Here is an 18,330-nt window from a genome sequence, read left to right as displayed (position 1 = left end):
TCTTATTTATTGCTCCTCTATCCTGTGGGAGGTGAATGAGATGTTGTTTGTGGTGGACTTTTTTCCCACCGGTGCCTAGCCTCGCACATCACACTTACTCAGCCGTCACACCAGTCAATTTCACCGTTCAATAGCATATGCTCTGCTCTGCCATAATAAGGCCGAATCCTTGATTTGGAGACAAATGGCCCCAGATGGAGTTCAAATATCTGTTAGATCCCTGCTCTGTTAGTTCACACATTGAGTTTGAGCTTTGCTCTGGCTAGTTCTGTATCTGAACACGGTTGATGGTTCTTCAGGGGTTCTTTAATAAGAAAATGGTTCAATATAGAACCATGAACCCTCAAAGAACTTTGCATGATTAAAGAGTTCTTTGCATCATTAAATAGTTCTTCAGATTGATGGACAATGTGCTATAGATGGTTCTATATAGAACATTTATGAAAAGGATTATGTATTGCACCAAAAAGGGTTCTTCTATTATTACAATGTCAAGGCTCTAACAATAGAAGAACAATTTTTGGTGCTATATACAACACATTTTCCATCAATCTGAAGATCTCTTTCATGATGAAGAGAACACATTAATCATGCAAAGGGTTCTTTGAGTGTTCATGGTTCAATATAGAACCATTTTCTTTACAAAACAACCCTTGAAGAACCATATTTTTAAGTGTGCAGACCTATTGGTTTATAGTACAGCACATATTTATGTGTTTTCTTTAACTCTCTGTCACAGTATGTAGATGCATAAGCATTCAAAAGACTAAAATGGGGATTTTTGTTTAAGATGACCAAAAAAAATTTTGTTCAGTTTTAAGATGACCCAACCAGTCATCATGCCCCACTAAACCCACTTTTTTGTACATATTTCTATAGTGTCAAGGGAAAAAAAAAGAATCAAAGTGAAAGTGACTTTGTGCACACTGCTGCACTGCTTGCTGTGCATGCTCAGTTAAAAAGACTACATCAATTAATATACGAGCATTTGCATGCATCACTCTGTAGTGGTGTGTTGTACACTTAAAATAATGAATTTACTTTAAAATGTTATGTTATAGCTTCTTAGATACTTGATTGAGTAATATGCATTCAGTCAAGTTATTACACTGATCATTTTTACACTTTCAGAAAAAAAAATGCAAAACTATCATTGAGGTAGTATCCCTCATGTCACTGTGGTGATACTCTCAAGCATATGTCCTTGGTACCTTTAGTTAGGGAACATAATTGTACTATATTCCACTGCAATTATATTTTTAAATTGACATGGACTCTTAACTGCAAGTTTTTAATTGTACTTTTTTGATTTAAAACATTTGCTTATGAATTGGTTATGAAAAGACACAAATGTGTACTTTTCCCCTCCGAAAAACCTTATTTAATGCACACCTTAAGACCACTGTTCTTTTGAGGGCACAGTTAAATTGTACCTTGATGAACAAAAATGTACCTGTACAGTACCTTTTTTTCTGAAGGTTTATATTCTAAGGCTACTGTATATTTAACTAATGGAAATAAAAGAAGCAACTGAAAAGGCTTACTGAGCACCAACTGAACATTATGTATCTACTCTTTACTATAAACTGCCACTTTGTTTATACATCTACACTTATTGCATATTGCACCGACACTTTGTTTATATGTCCATAAATATTACATGTTACACTGCCACTTGTTTATACACACAGACATATTGCACAACTACTAACATACGTTCATTGGTTCATCCACTCGACATGACGCACCACTGCATTGTCACCTGCATAATATTGCATAAAAATATTATTTTTTAAATTTATTTTATTATATATCTTTTCTTCTTCTATTTATGCATCTGTATAATAGTGTATGACAATACTTTTGCTCTTGTTTTGCACTTGTTTACTGTACCTGGGCTTCTGTAATAGACAACTTTCCCTCTCGGATTAATAAAGTGATCTATCTATTTATCAAGTAGAGGCATTGTAACTTGTTGCCACCAGGTCTGCTTTAACCCATCATTAGCAATTTGGTATTTTGTTTTTCCTCTATAAGGGAAAACTTTCTTAACTTCAATGTTTATTGATGTAACAAGATTTTGTTCTTAGTCATTTAAGACCATATCTTTTGGTCCATTCATCATTAAGTATTCTCATGCTGTACAGGGCAACAGGACAGCTCATCTTTCCTAACTGTAAAAAAAATTAGTTAAAAGTAATGAGTTCATGTGGCAGTGACAATATGTTGGCATGCATTTAAAAAAGTTTTTGATAAGGGGAAAATACACTGAACTTCTATGAGATGTCCAGCTGCAGTTTGTGCTATACAGAGGGCCGCTTGTTTTCTTTTCAGCCCAGTGACACAAGAGGTAATTGGTCTCATATTTGTTCCCATAAAAGAAAGATAGGCTATCCAAATATATCAGAGGTGAATTTCCTGGTGTGTTTTATTTTATTGGTTAGCTCCACGTCTCCATGTCCAGGAGAAATCCAATAGTGTGACCTTAGAGATGCATTCGAGGGACAGGGAAGATAACTATCGATTGGTAGAACTGTGGCTTATCAGCTCTTAGGCTGCAGATTCTGTTCCTTTGGGAATTTTCAGGGGGAAGGCAATTAAATAAAAAAAAAATAACAGTGACTCCAGGGAGTCTGCTTCTCTCTTTTCAATGATCTCTTAGTGTGTCACTCATGATGAGGGTAAATTAGGCTGTGGGACTGGCTTTGCGGACAAGAGCAAGAGGAGGAAAACACACACCTGCGGCAAATGGCCTAAATACATTTCACGCCTGAGTGATGTTCTTTTCCACTGGGTTTGGGCCGGGTGGTGAATGAGATGTTTTAGCGGAGGTGGGGGCAGAAAATAGGACTGTTGTGTACCACAATGCTGAATAAGGAATAGCAATAAATTCTTAGCATTCAATTTTGCTGTTGCTGGCTGTCTGAATGTCTAAAATGGTGAAATCATTCAAAAGCTATTTTCAGGCTCAACTACTGAGTGGAACATATTTGTCGGTCTAAAGGCAAGCAAAGTAGAACATGGGCATTCTTGAGAAGTTATAACTGATTTTAGTTCTGAAGCCACTGATATGATGGTACATTATTCATATTTTCTTCTGCTAATGTTCAAATCAATACAGGCTGTGAGGAAGACATTCCAAATGCAGGTGTGTTGTAGCACATTTACATTACAGAGCAGGAATATCTAGCATAATGAAGCTTAGTAAAGCACACATGCATTTTTTTTTTCTAAAAAGAGTAAATGTATGCTCTTACCCACAGCCTTTAGTGAGGCATATTTGTTGAGCTCTTTGCTAGGCTGCTGTTGCTCGTACACGTGGGCCAGCTGGCTGAGGGCAGGGTAATGGTGTGGCTGACTCATGTTGTGCATCTGGGACCCTTCTGAGATCAAGACAAAAAAAAGACAAAGAAAGTTTGAGGCTTGAGTCATGTCTATATGTATTACCAAGGGTTCACCTCTCTTTTCTCACAATGCTGACCAGATGAGAAGAGGAAATGGGGAATGAAACGATCAGGCTAATGGTTCAAAGATAGCACAAAAAGAGTATGAGAGAAAATTAAGAGTTTCAATGCTATTAGTCTTTTTTACACAAGAAAGAAAACAATTTTATGTAATTTTTCCAGTTGGATTTGTTTGTAGTGAAATCCTAGAATGTAAATTTATACTGAATAATGAATTGGCCTATCCATGCTCCACCCATTATTGCATTCTTTTGTAGCTACTGTTGCTAAGTTTGACAAAAATCCCATTCAACCTATGGAGAACTAATAGTTTTATGGAAAACTCAGTTTTAGTCAAAATACACTACAGAAGTTTAAGAATATTATTATAAGCAAATATAATTGAGTCTAGCATTTCAAAATGAGTATAGTTGAATTGGCACCCAGTGATCAATGCATAGATACATTTTTATACTCCTAGTGTTTGAAATGACAGAATTATTTTCAACTGTTAGACACAGTGTTTTTTTTTCTCCACATGCCCACAATGTCACCATGGGGACCTTATTAAATAAGACAAAGAAAAACCACAGCAAACATAATGGGCATTTGTGCAAAACAGCTCTCCAGTTTCTAAAAGGATGAATGTTTTTAGTGCTGATCAAAATGGGCAGAATATGTTTGCATTATACATCTGTAAATGACAAGCCAAAAGGAGCTCCTGGATTTATGCTTGTACTGTACTCTACATGGCCAATGTCACTGCACAAGCCATAATAGTGTGACAGACAGAGATGCAGACGGATCTCCATTGATTTCCCCCTCGCCTCGTTCTGCTTGGTGGAGATGGATTGTCATCGGTGAATGACGATCAAAGCGGTGTAACCTGCCTGGTGTAGCTGTCAGCGAGCAGCTCCTGTTGTGACTAATTAATCACTTAGCCTTGCTGCAGGGTTGCTGACACACGTCGGCACCGAGCGCCAGGCAATGAGTCACACACACATGCACACACCAGTCAACATGCTGAATCCTCCTCAAGACTGTTCGCTGAAAAGCTGTCGACTGGAGTGTTTCATACAGTAAACAAAGCCAGTGAGGTTCAATGGAGCTTTCGAGGAAGTCATCCTGATAAATCGATGGATGTCCCTGTCTCTTTCCTGAGCTCCTAATTCAGCATGTCTAATAACGGTTTCATTAATCACAGAAGCAATTTAACCTGAATTTGGACATCTCAGAGATAGATCGCAAGGATATTAAAAATCTTTTGCCAGAAAGGCAGATTTACCTCCTTCATATTAAAATTCTTTCGCACGACTTTTTTCCATGACAGTGCAAGCCTCGAAATTAAATACGGATTGACGTCTGTGTAGACTAAAGTGCTAAGTTTGCTTTATTTATCCTCTCCGCTCAAATCTTCCTGGCACACACAGTAACCTTTAGAATTTTCAGCTTAGGCCAATAACAAAAGCAGAGTAAAATTTGATATGAATTATTTCTTATTTGTAGCTCATTAAAACAAGGTAAGAAATTCTGTTGAAAGTGTGGGTTCTTAACTTTCGATCAACAGTGCATTTGTGTTTGTAAACAGAGGAGGATGACTTGAATTTGATAAAAAGTTATTTTGTGTACAGTCTTGTTATGCAGAAAGAAAAAAAAACATATATTTTTGTGGAAATTTTTGACACTGAAACAAACCAAAAAAATTAAAAGAGCAGACTCAAACTTGTCAATGTAAAATGTAAACTGAATGTAAAGACAGGGATGTAACTATCCATTTCTTCAGGTGTTCGCAAGACCCATTTTAGTGCCCCCATCATTCAGATTTTGTGCCTGTTGATGACAACTAGCCTACTGATTACTCAATACCAAAATCCAATCAGTAGGCTATACAGATATGCCTCTGCACTGTAAAAACCCCCAGATTTTTCAGTCTAAAACATTAAAACAACAATTTTGCTTCAGTTTTACTTGCAGTGTTTTTTAAGCAAAAAGAACTTGCCCATATCAGTCATGGTGTCTTTCATCCAGAGTAAAACAAAACTCTAATGCAGCCCCGCACTCAAACAAATTCCCCGCCACACCTCATGCTGTAACATTTTCTTCACAATATTTGCTCACAATTGCATTATTCTTACATGCCTTGTTTTGCATAAGAACACTGATCTAGGATTTTATCAAAAGAAGTTGTGTCACATTTCCATTATCCCCAGTGTGTTAAGCCATCATTTTAATGGGTATTAATTCGTGCCACTGTTAGTGATAGTTGTGTCTGTTTTCACACCATATGAGTGAAAAATGTCAGTCAGCAAAAAATATACTCAAAGCTCACATCCGTGCTTTGACTACACTGTCTCTCTATCAGAACTATGTCCTTAGTGGCATACATCCAACGCTGGAGTGCTGAAACTTGTGGCTTGTTACTCTACATTCAGCTCCTAGTTGTGTTTGGATCTATTGCTATTTCTCTTGGTTCAGATCGAATTCCTTGTCCTCATGATATCGCAGAGATACTGAATTTAAAACATGAAACTGTTTTTGTGGCTCAGTTTCCATGAATGGACTGTATGAGCTTGAGAGTGAATGTTATGTTTTAAAACTTTAAGAGTATTCACAAACAACATCAAACTCTTTCATTTCGTAAAAGTGAGGAACATTTAGTGTTTTTTCATGTTATAGGCCCTTAAGGTGCATTAATTTAACTTTTTCTCTTTGAAGCCATGGCATTGATGCCCCCTTTCTTTGGCATGCCCATGCATTGCACATGCCATATACCCTCTCTTTACTTCCCTGTGTGCATGTAATGAATATAACTAAGCATGTAATTAATTATGTCATTATATAATCGCATTTAAACGGTATAGCAAAAAGACAGTAACAACTCTTAAGTTCTGAGGGTTTAAAAATTCCAACACTTTGTTCATGGCTTCACACAAATGAGGTAAACTTTGCGCCATTAAAAATCAAACGGATGACCTGAAGTCTACTCAGATGTGTTGAATCTGCTGTGACTTCAGGCCAAATCTACTGAGAAAGTTAAGTGAGCTCCTTTCCTGATGTGCCTTTATCCCACCTTGACTTCAAACACTTCATCTCCTGTCCTGCCTGGGGAGGCTTTTTACACATACTCTGCTACCTAGCACTGCTCCGCAGTAGTGAAATGTGTGAGACAGACAAGCCAAGGATAAAGCCACAAACCAAAACCCTCAAACCAAAAAACTACTTATGCTGAGATGTAGTTGAGCTATGTGAGTGGTCTATAAGTTTATATTTGGAGACACATTTTGGTGCTGATGATGGTGTTATGACCAAGGAATTTTTATTACAATACATTTTTATAAAATTAACACATTTTCAGTCAACTTATGTTCTGAGTGCCTTCAGGAAGCTTTTGCATTAGCTAAAAACATCACCAAATTAGCATTGTAGCCCAAACTTAAAGCTACAGGCCATTTTGCACCATAACTTTATTAACGGTATGAGACAAAAGGGTTATAATCATGGTGGTGTAAAAAAAATACTAGCGATGTGAGCTAAAAAATGCTACATTAAACAGTTACTCCTGAAAATGCCAGGCAAATACTTGGGGCACTTGATGCACACCACTACAAACATTTAAAATACAAAGTTGGACAAAACTGGCTAAATTATGAGTTTTTAAAGACAACATTGATTAATGATAAAGGCCTTTGCTAGATGAGCACATGTTCGAGTCCCCTTTGTAAAAACAAGCGTATCATCATAGACAACATCTAGAGTGACGAAATCAGTAACTGCAACATTTTGAACTCGTTTTGGACCAGATCACTGCCGTTAAATGTACATGCTGTTGATTTTATTCAACATAGCCTACTTGCTTAAAAAATTGACAAAAGTAGCAGCCAAGTGGGAGTGATCCCATGCTTAGTTCGGTTCAATTGTGAGGGCTATCTCGCCATTTGTTTTGCTTTTGCATTTGGAGCTGACTCATCTCTACAGGGACGACTTCCTCCCAAGTATTCAGCTGCAAATTGCCTTTACACCATCTTATCCTCACGCTGTCTTTCTCATCATAGCAACACATCTGTTTGTGTTCCATTTGCGATCCATGAAGCTGCTCGCATGCTGTCCAACCACCCACATGCCAAGCAAGCAGTGTTTGCAATCGATGGAAGTGCGATGCTTATTCATGTGTCTAGAAATAACCTGTTCCTATCAGACTGTGGAGTGGGAAAACCATGTGCTCTGTTTGCATTAATGAGCAATCTTAACAAGCATTTTCTGTTAAACGGGCGCAGCCAAGAAATTAAATCTCTTTTCGGATAATTGGCAAGCATAGGATGTCTCCATGTTTGCAACACAGTTTTGCCTGTCAGGACATAATAGGAGGCGAGGCTTCAGATACTAAACGCTACTTTGTTCATACTGATGTCTTATGTGACTAACGTCAGGGATATGGCATAAGTCTTGGGCAGGCTTTGCTCTCCTTGAGCACAGGGCACATCAGAACTTGTGATGATAAAAGCTCTGGTTGGACAAGCCAGTTAACATGAGTGGACCTCCTACTGATTCCTCACAGGTTGCATGTACTGAGGGTTTCACACTAAAAGTTCCTGAAAATAATGACCATCTTTGCTTATGACTTTGCAGGGTCCACATACACTGAGTTTACTAGGTGCACTAGTAAACAATTAGTATCAACTAGGGGTGCGGGAAAAACTCGATTCTTAGATGCATCGCGATGCGGACGTGAACGATTCTGAATCGATTCATTCAACGTCAAAAATCGTTTTTCTAAATATTTAATTTATAACGTAATGTTGACAGAATGCAAAAGGCTTAACTGGAAGTGGGAAAGTGCAGCGCCCGGACAGTCAGTCCGGCACATAACAAAAACACTACTGGAGGAGCGAGAAATTCAACCGGCTCCCTCTGCATTAAAGCCAGGTTAGGTCAGGAGTCACAACACAAATGATAAGAAGAGCCATTTTGCCTTTCAACGAAGTCAAACCACCTTGGGAGCCACAACATTTAATGTCCAGTATGTCTCAGTATGTGTTAATGTCCTAGTATGGGCTAAAAATATAAACGAGAGCGCAGATTTACTTCGCTCTACTTTAAGCTTTAGCTTTAGCCGCTTTCCTCCCATCTCCGCCAGAAAACTTTTCTTCAAAACTAGAAGAGTTTCTTGTAAAATGTCTCAGCATGCGACTGTTTTACGAGGCTGAAGTCGCTTCTCATTCGCCAGTTTCTCGTTCTAATTTTCCTGTTCCACCTTAAATTCTGCCTTAGGTGCCGAATGTAACTGCTGCACCATTTAAGGTGGAACGGGAAAATACGAAAGAGAAGGGAGTTCATTTTCGCAACTTTTTAGAGGAAGACAGTCTCTCAGCAGATTTAACCAACCGCGCTGCTTATAAATGCGAAAAAGTCCTCCAAATGTTCGTCTTAATCTGTTTTTTGTTCGCTACTGGCGAGGCCAGACTTCGGGGCTATGTGACCTGCTGTCTGCTGTCTGTTCTCAGTCGTTGAGAACCAGGGCTTTCGCGCTATGCTGCACACTTTGGAGCCGAGATTCAGCGTCCAGTCTCGAAAATACCACCCCACTCTCTACAACGAGACCAAAAGGGTGGCTGTAACGTACTGCGTGGACACCCATTGCCACTGGATCTTATTTCAGGGCAACAGCGCATTTTAACGCAGATGAGTGGCAGCAGCGTCTCTCAATGAGAGCCTTCTAGTTCACTTGCCACATCACTTCCATTTGATTTATTAATAAAAGATATTTTAGATAATTAAAGCAAAGTATTTGTAATGATCCGTAATGCATTTACATTATGGGTCATTACAAATACTTTGCTTTAAAACTACCAAGTCCTCAGACAGTAGGAAGATAGAAATCATGCATAGAGAAAAAAGATGCATCGAGATGCATCGATAATCGTTTTATAATCGCATCGCAGCCCTCTGAATCGTAATCTAATTGAATCGTGAGGTGCCTAAAGATTCCCACCCCTAGTGTCAACATTCATTGGACATATCAGAAACATTTGCTATGTACACTATATGGCCTGATGTATGTGGACACCACACCTAATTTTTTAATTCAGGTTTTTTAGCTGCACTCATTGCTAACAGATGAATAAAATCAAGCCATTCTGAAATGGATGCAACAACAACTCAGCCACAAAGCGCATCATTCAGTATAGAGTTCTGAACTGCCTTTGGAAGCAACATCAGCAAAATAACTCTGTGTCAGGAGCTTTGTGAAATGGGTTTTCATGGCTAAGCATCTGCACACAAACCTAAGAGTATGTGTGCAATGCCAAGTGTTGGCTGGAGTGGTGTAAAGCACTCAGCACTCTGGAGCATTGGAAATGTGTTCTCTGGAGTGAAGAATCACACTTCACTATCTGGCAGACTGAGAGATGAATCTAGGCTTGGCAGATGCCAGGAGAACGCTGGCAATTGATATGCATAGTGCCAACAGTAAAGTTTGGTGGAGGAGGAATAATGGTCTGGGGTTGTTTTTCAGGGTTTGGGCTCAGCCCCTTAGTTCCAGTGAAGGGTAATGTTAATGCTACAACACACAAAGAAATTATAGACAATTATATGTTTCCAACTTATGAGTGGCGAAAATGGACGACATATGACACCATAAGGGATAAATAGAGATAAATGCAAGGATATTGTATCTTTAAACATGATCATTTGATAATAGTTTTGTAACCATAGACAAGCCCTTTCTCCTTTTTTGGGGGGGCTTCTGTTCCCCTTCTTTCTTCCTGGTGTTGTCCTGTCTGTGATGTTTCATCATTATATACATCTTACACCTACTGTCTAGGTCTAATGTCTACTTGTGTAAAAAACTCAATAAACACTTAAGTGTAAATATATATATATATATATATGTATATATATATATATATATATATATATATATATATATATATATATATATATATGCTTCCAACTTTGTGGCAACAGTTTAGTGAAGGCTTTTGGCCATATAATGTAGGTGCAGTTACTGATTTACTGATTGCAGCCCATCATTACTGCAACATGTATTAACCACCGTCAACCATTACCACAGGACCACTGCTTCCCAGATATTATTTGAACTATTGTCAGCATAGCATATGCTGCACCAATATGATCGTGTGTGTTGCATTAGAACAAGAGTGTCAGCTGCAGAGATATTGCTGGGGTGGTTAGAGAAGAGGGCAGCTAATAAACAGTGTAGCAACAGATGGGCTACAGTCAGTATTTGTAAACCTACAAAGTGCACCTCTTTGGTAGATGTTTCTGATAAAATGGCCAATGACTCTAGGTAGAAGGTATGTAAGCCCCTTAAATGGCCAGTGTCCAAAGTTTTATTACACAATTCTATAACCTAAGAATAGCTCAACCAGTTTGCATTGAAGTCCCTTACAGAATAATAAACCTCAGATTAAGGCACTCAGACTAGGGCACAGGGGATTTTCTACAGTGAGCACATGTAATACAGATAGTATATAGTATATGACGTGAGATTTACTAGCCTGGTGTTACAAACACTGATGTCCTCATAATCAACTCCATATGTTCATCTGTTCATTTCTTCTCATTCCCACTTATTAGTCATGAACGCTGCTTCTTGCACCAAAAAAGAAAAAAAAATCCTGTACAATAAATAAATAAACTAATTAAATTAAATTAGTCAAACCAACCCAATGGTGAGGTTATACTATATAATAATATGCATAATATAAAAGACACAATTTACCATAATTTGCATAAAGTAATGAATAAACAATTCAAACAACCTGTAGACAATGCAATCTTAATTCAATTTTATTAGTGAGAGTTGAACAAAAGCAATGGACTGTGTTTTAAGCTCTGCTGATACAAACCAAGGGACAATGAATATTTTACAAACAGTAAGTAATTTGTTTGCAAGTGACTTTTGTTAGGCTATGAAAGGCAATGCTAGCATATTGTTTATTATTCATTTACTGATACATAAAATAGTAAGGAGTGAAAATACTGTTTTTTTCCTAAACGCAAAATACATAGATTACAATTAACTGAAAAAGACAGCATCCAACTGATTAACTGGCAGACTCAAGATTATATAAAAGCCTCACTGATCAGAAGCCCAAGTCATAACCCAAAACTGTACTGAATCCCCTCGTATACATAGATTGTTGGATCTTGCTGAACCTGAATTTGAAAGAACTCTTTGTAGTGGGACTTGAATGACGTTTAGACTTGTAAAATCTGAAGTTAGGCAAGATGAAGGCAACAGCTTTGGGGCAGGTGGGCTCAAGTTCTGTTCATTTCCACAGCAAATCTTTCCTCATCTGACAGCACAATCACTCAGAATGTCAGACGAACATATGCTCCAATAAAAATCAGACATGAACAAAAGATTTCATTAGTTTCACAACCACACCTTAAAACAATGCTGAAACAACACAGGGAATATATTTTTTCTACATACTCTCTAAATCCTAAAGTATCTAGACCCTTTCTAAGTAGTAAATTCAACCACATTTTCAACAGAATAGGATGCTCTGGAGTAGCTGCACAGGGGTATAAAGAGGGGTATAAAACCCCCCAGCACTGGGCTGTGGAGCAGGATGACTGCACTCTCTGGAGTGATGGAGCACCAGCAAATACCTTTGGAATGGGTTACAGTCAGTGGTGTAGTCCTAATAAAAAGTGAGTATACTATAAATCTGCACCAGCCCAGCACAAATGGTCAACAAATAAACTTCTATAGAGCTATACAGAGAGAGACAGAGAAAGAGAGAGAGAGAGAGAGAGAGAGGGTAAATGTAATGTTTTCAGATATTGAAATTCAAATACTGTTATTCATTTCATATGCATGTAGTTTATTGCACAACACTAATGTAGTATTGGTTTGCATTGCTCATGAGCTCACATGAACTACTTCTGTGTTCCCCCTCTCCCCTTTCATCTATTTTAGGATAGGCACAAGATAGAGAATTTAATTCTTTGCAAACCTTTATTTTTTTTAATTGTAACAGCTCTCTTGTTTAAAAACGTTTCCGAATATTTTGGCCTTATTTTAAAGTCATAGTCTTTTACAAAACTACTAAAACCCTGTATTATTATTCATGGAATTGACCGATCACAACCGATGTGGAACCCTGACTTGAGATGTTTTGGATTTACAATTAATTACAAAATTAAATACCTCCCAGTAAAATAGAGACTGAACCTACAGCAAAGGAGGGAACAAACCCTCTATAAATACCTGTGATTTCAGAAGAAACACTGAACATTGAAGAAGGTGTCACAAACTTTTAGACACACAGTGTTCCAGAAGATACAAACATAAGCATTGGATTCAGTTTACTTGATTCAAAGGTGTACATCATTTCCCCATGAAAAATTTACATTGCATCAACGCAATTTTGTCCTTACTTTTGTCAATAAATGTGTTAGTCATATATTTTGGGCTGTAGTTACTGAATAATGAGCCTTAGTATGTAGTAAGCCTGAGATTTTTAGGGGTTAGGAATGTTTTTACCTTCTCCTGTTACTTTCATGGACACAGTGACCATATTATTTACCCTGGCATAGAACTGACGCTGTTTTCCATGTCTAACATCTGACTAAAATACCCTGCTCAGTGTACCACTCTGTCAGATGGACTTTTAGAAGGCCTAGAGTGACATTTTTTCTTACAAAATTGGTCCCACCCATTGGAAATCAAAATGTGATTTTTTTATTTTTTTTTTACTGTCAGTCACTTATTGTGTTAGTGACTTCATTTCAGATCTTTAAGTCTTAAACAATGAGAGAACTTGTGACTGTATCTACCTAAATACCAAAAACACTACAATACTTACAGAGATTAAACATGATTCTGTTGAATAAAAATTAACTAAAAATTACAGACATGTACGTTTTTTGTTTTCACAGAAATCTTTAGGCCATCTCTCAAGGCCCAGAGGACTTCCTACTGGCGTAAATGTAAAAGAATGTCATGTAAAGAAGTACACTCCACAAAATGTTTCTCTTTTTTGACATATGTGCACACATCAGTATTTGATCTTTAGTTAAAAAGTATGCAAAGATAAAAGTTGTAAAATGTAATAGAAAAAAATGGAAATTTAACTTTGCAATCATTTATTTAAAAATAAATTAACTGAGATGTCATTTTTGTCTGTTGAAAAAGTAAGTACACATTTGGCTTCAGTAACTGGCACTGCCCCCCTTTGGTAGAAACAACTTTATGTAGGTGTTTTCTAATATTGTTTACCCATTTCTTACATACATTGGGAGAATTTTTTTGTAGAATTCCTTAACTGTACAATGTTTGATGGGTTTCTTGCATGTACAGCTCATTTCAAACCACCCCCCCACAACATTTCAGTCGGATCTGGGCTTTTCCAAGGCCATTCAATAAACCTCCATTTCTTCCTTTTGAGCCATTCCTTGGTGAATGTACTTGTTTGTTTGGGAACATTATCCTGCTTTAAAGTCCACTCCTTCAGCTTCAACTATTTACAGACGGTCTCACATTCTCCTCAACTGCTGTCTGGCATGAAAGAGAATCCATTGTTGATTATATGACTGCAAATTGTCTATACCACTAGGCAGCAAAGCAGGCCCAAACTATAACATTTCCACCACTATGCTTTATAGTTGGTGTGAGGTTCTTCTGATCAAATGCTGGCTTAGGTTTTCACCAAACATGGTTTCTGGTACTGTAGCCAAACAACCGTATCTTTGACTTCTTCTGTCCAAAACACATTGTTCCAGATGTCCTGGTTCTTGCTTACATATAGATTAGCAAACTTTCGTCTTGCCACAATGTTCTTTTTAGACAGCAAATGCTTCCCCCTGGCATACCTCACATGTAGGTCAAATTTGTGCAGTCTTTTCTGAATGTAAATTCATGCACTTTCGCATCCATAGTGGCAAGAGCTACATGGAGATCCTGTAATGAAATTTTTAAGTCCTTAAAGACTTCTTTTAGCATCTTTCCATCTGCTCTTAGGTTCAGTTTGCAGGGGTGGCCTGGCCTGGATATGTTAACAGTGGTTTTAAATCTTCTTTATTTGTAGGTGATCTTCCAGAGAGTGGTCACATTGATTTATTTTTTATTTTGGAAACACTTCTCAAATCCAAACTCCAAAAGCAAAAAGCAAACCAGACCAGATATCTGAGGTTTAAATAAGACCGTTTTCTTCCAGGATATTTTCTGATGGTGTTCTAATCATTAGCACCTTTTTCAGGTGCACCTGATTTCAATTTAACATATTTGAAGAAGTGAAATATATAGGGGTGTGCTTACTTTTTCCACATAAGGACACTGCATTTCTTTTTATTTCAATTATATAAAGGTTGACAAAAATGTTAATTTTAGGTGTCACTTGTTAAACTGTATCACTTATCTCTGTCAACGTTAAAATGAAGGCCGGACATCTGTACATCCAAATATGCTGAAAAAGTCTAAACTTCATTGGGTGTACTTATTTATTCACATGACTATGTGTTTGGATGGGGAAAGAATAATTTAGTCTGGATTTAAAGAAATCTCTCTGTACAAGCTGTATCTCACCATCGTGGGGGTGTGAGTGCTGTGTTGAATAAATAATCACAGCACTGTCCAAAACACCATTACTTAATCCTACTTACTGTAAGTGCAGCTAGTAAGTGCTAATCTCCAGCAAGCACACGAACACTGATGGAGTAGAGCGTTCTCCTGACTCACAACCCTGTTTTCTATCTACCAACTACCTTGTTAAATCTTCATTGCCTTGAAAGAGAGGCTTTTATTAGATATACCACTTTAAGTTATGCGTGCATGTTTCCTGTGTGTGCTATCTGGGTCAGCAGCCTGCTGTGTGTTGGAAACAGCAGATAAACACCCTATCTAACCTACTCCTATCTGTTCTGGACTGGACTGGTTTTGACAAGCATGCACTGCAGGCAGAGGGGGATCGTGACTAGTATTTAGTTAGATGAATTGGCCAATATCCTTTATTTTACTGTTTTCTAGTTATAATGTTTGTGTTGTTTTACGTACTAAAAACAGCACAATTCATCGTACAAGACTGTTTCTAACCTCTCTTTATTTCTTAGAATAAACAGACTGTTGAACATTTATGTGTATGTCTATAAATGACCTCTTTATTTAATTGGCTGCCCTGTATTATGTCACATTCAAAAAGTAATCCAAGCTGAAACACTCTTTATAACACTCTTTATAACTTCATGGGGTGGGACTAAACTGCTATAGGTTGAACAATATGTTTACTGTATGGGCTGGGGAGTGAATGCTCTGTAACAATATTCACGTACTACATCAAACTCAGTTGAATTTAGTGAGGAAAATGTTGTTTTCCATGATATGGGCCCTTTAAGTAAAATGTTTAGGCCTTTTTAATTTCCTGAATATTTTAAAATGCAAATAGTTTTACTTTTCACTTTTACTTTTCTTCACTGAGTTACTAATTTTCATTCTGTTGGTTCAGTTCTTGGGTGGCTTGGGTGGGTATTTCTTACATTTAGCTTTAGAATTTTATTTAGGATTCAAAAGGGGAATAATATCACCTAAAAATTTCTGTTCTTTAATTGATACCTTTAATTAGTATATAACTATTACATTATGTGTAGGCTTTGTGAACTTTGTGAAGAACACTTGTTCTTTTGCAAAAATGGCTCTTTAAAGAACCACCCATTGAAAAGTCCTTTAGAGAATCAAAAGTGGCATTGATCCAAAGAGCCCTTTTTGGCCCCTTTATTTTTGGGAATATATCACTGAGGTGAGAACACTTTTACTTGAGTATGAGTTCAGTGTACCCACCTCTGACTGTTGGTAATATGATGGCATATAATGATGTAAATGCTTCTCAATGTCGACAAGCAGTTCTTGACTACCACTCAAAATGTTCCTCTAGTTTGGGAACCACTTGATTCAAGAGGACAGCCATCACATAAGTGGAATAGGATAGACGAATGTGGCCTATTTCAACTACACATGCTGATTTGCAAAAATGTCACCTCTCTGATGTCAGCAACCCATCAAATCCTGTTTGACTGGTAAAGGATGGACGTGGTTCACTCCATTCCTTTACTGAAGGCTTCATATGAAGAGGTAATCATCAAATTAAGTCATAAAGTTCTGTTTTCTCAGAATGTTGGAAAGCAGAGATCATGACAAGCAGATCAATTGTGTTTCTTTTGAAGCTGTAAAGCATACTGGCTCACATCTGTTTATTCCCACATTCATCAGTCAACTCTGAAGAGTCTGTCTGAGAAAAACATCCATTACATGTCTTCTTTTATCAACTATATTTGGGCGTAAGAGAAAAACTGTGTAATTTAGATTTTTGGCCAGCCTATTCCTTCAGGGTTACCACAAAGCAGACAGAGGGCAGGTCAACAGTGTAGCCATGAGATACCTTTTGAGCATCTCATTAAAGATGCAGGAGAATATTTTAGGAGCTCCGCTGTCTCGGGGGACGGCAGTGTGAGAAGGGCATCTGGACTCACAAGTGATTTCCGTTCCACATCACAGACGACTCTCCTCCTTGTGTCTGCCTCTTGTTCTTGACATTAGTGAAATGCATGCGATGCAGGAAGACTCGAGCATCCTGACTGTAAAATGTCAAGTATCATCTCCTCATCTCTCTACCTTGAGCTGCTTCATTCTCTGCTATTCTTTTCTTCATATCAGGTCCTAAACCAGCAGCCAGACAAAGCTAGTGCAGTCCAGTTCTGTGGTGAATTTTGTCACTCTTAGGATTGCTTTAGTAAGGGACATTATAAGAAGAAAAGCTGGCGGTGTATCCAGTTTGTAAGGTCTACTGAAAAGACGAATTTCAGAGAACACTGTGATTGACTACAAATGTTGCTTTCATTGTAACATTTCTTTCAACTCTTTCAGTCAGGACCACTTTGTTATGGAAAACATTTAGTTTCCATTTGTAGTAAGTTATATTTGGTGGTATGGCTCTGTTCTGGGACCCTCCTGCCCTTCCATGTGCATACATGGAAAGCTCCCCAGGGTACCGAACAGAGCAGGCATTAATGACAACAAACATGACATTGTGTAAATCAGACACATTATAAAGGAGGAGCTGGGGTGGAGGCGGTTTGCAAAGAGGCTTGCAGTAGTGGTGAGAATAGGCAGGCTAAAGCAGCTTAAATAAACACCCTGACAAATCTAACCAATCAAGTGCATAGCAGGCAGCTATGAGCCAGCAGCCGATTGAGATCAGCTGATAACAGCTGGTGATTTGAGATTGGGACGTGAGCTTGTCTTTGTGGCCTGCCTGAACTAACGCTTTGCTCAATTTCAGTCACGTTCCGTTTGCAGTTATTTGTCGGTATGGCTCTGTTCTGGGACCTCCCTACCCTTACATTGCATACATGCCTGAGGCAAGGAGAGCAGCAGAAAGACTCTCAAAACGACCACACCAGGCAAACCTCAGGCCAGAAGGAAGTTGTGAAGAGGCTTACAGAGGAACTGTTGAGAATGGGCAGGCTAAAGCATCTTAAATAGGCTCTCTGACAAATTTAGCCAATTTATGCATAATGGTTTAAACAATGGAACATAGGTTTTCCCTGAGAAGCATGAAGACCAATCAAATAAAGGTGAAAAGCTGTTGATTTATTTACCCACAAATTTTAGCCAACAGAATCACAGAACTGCTGGGCAACACTGATGCGAAAAACTATGAACAACATTCAGTTCAGATGTAATTATAGAGGATTCGTTACAGCAATAAAATAGTGACATAAGCCTGTTCTCGTAAACACTGAAGACAAGCTTGTGTCACTGGATGCCAAACACACCACACTCCAGTTGGATGAAAATCACCACTAGCAGATGCTACGATGCGCCCCTCTGGATAGTAAAACGCCAACTTGCACACATGCTGTCTCG

General features: G+C 38.1%; 1 protein-coding gene across 2 annotated transcripts in view; it reads right to left on the bottom strand.

Moving 5' to 3' along the window:
- shisa9a (shisa family member 9a) overlaps positions 1–18,330 on the bottom strand; it is a 57,219-nt gene that overhangs the window by 2,772 nt on the left and 36,117 nt on the right. For both annotated transcript variants that reach the window (XM_036573092.1, XM_036573093.1), the window contains exon 3: positions 3,258–3,383. In XM_036573092.1, coding sequence (XP_036428985.1) covers positions 3,258–3,383 — 126 coding nt within the window. The remainder of the gene's footprint in view (positions 1–3,257; positions 3,384–18,330) is intronic.

Source organism: Colossoma macropomum, unplaced genomic scaffold (genome assembly GCF_904425465.1).
Source record: "Colossoma macropomum unplaced genomic scaffold, Colossoma_macropomum, whole genome shotgun sequence".
Taxonomy (NCBI): domain Eukaryota; kingdom Metazoa; phylum Chordata; class Actinopteri; order Characiformes; family Serrasalmidae; genus Colossoma; species Colossoma macropomum.
Note: the sequence above shows the minus strand (reverse complement) of the source record. Positions and strands in the feature narration are given on the sequence as shown.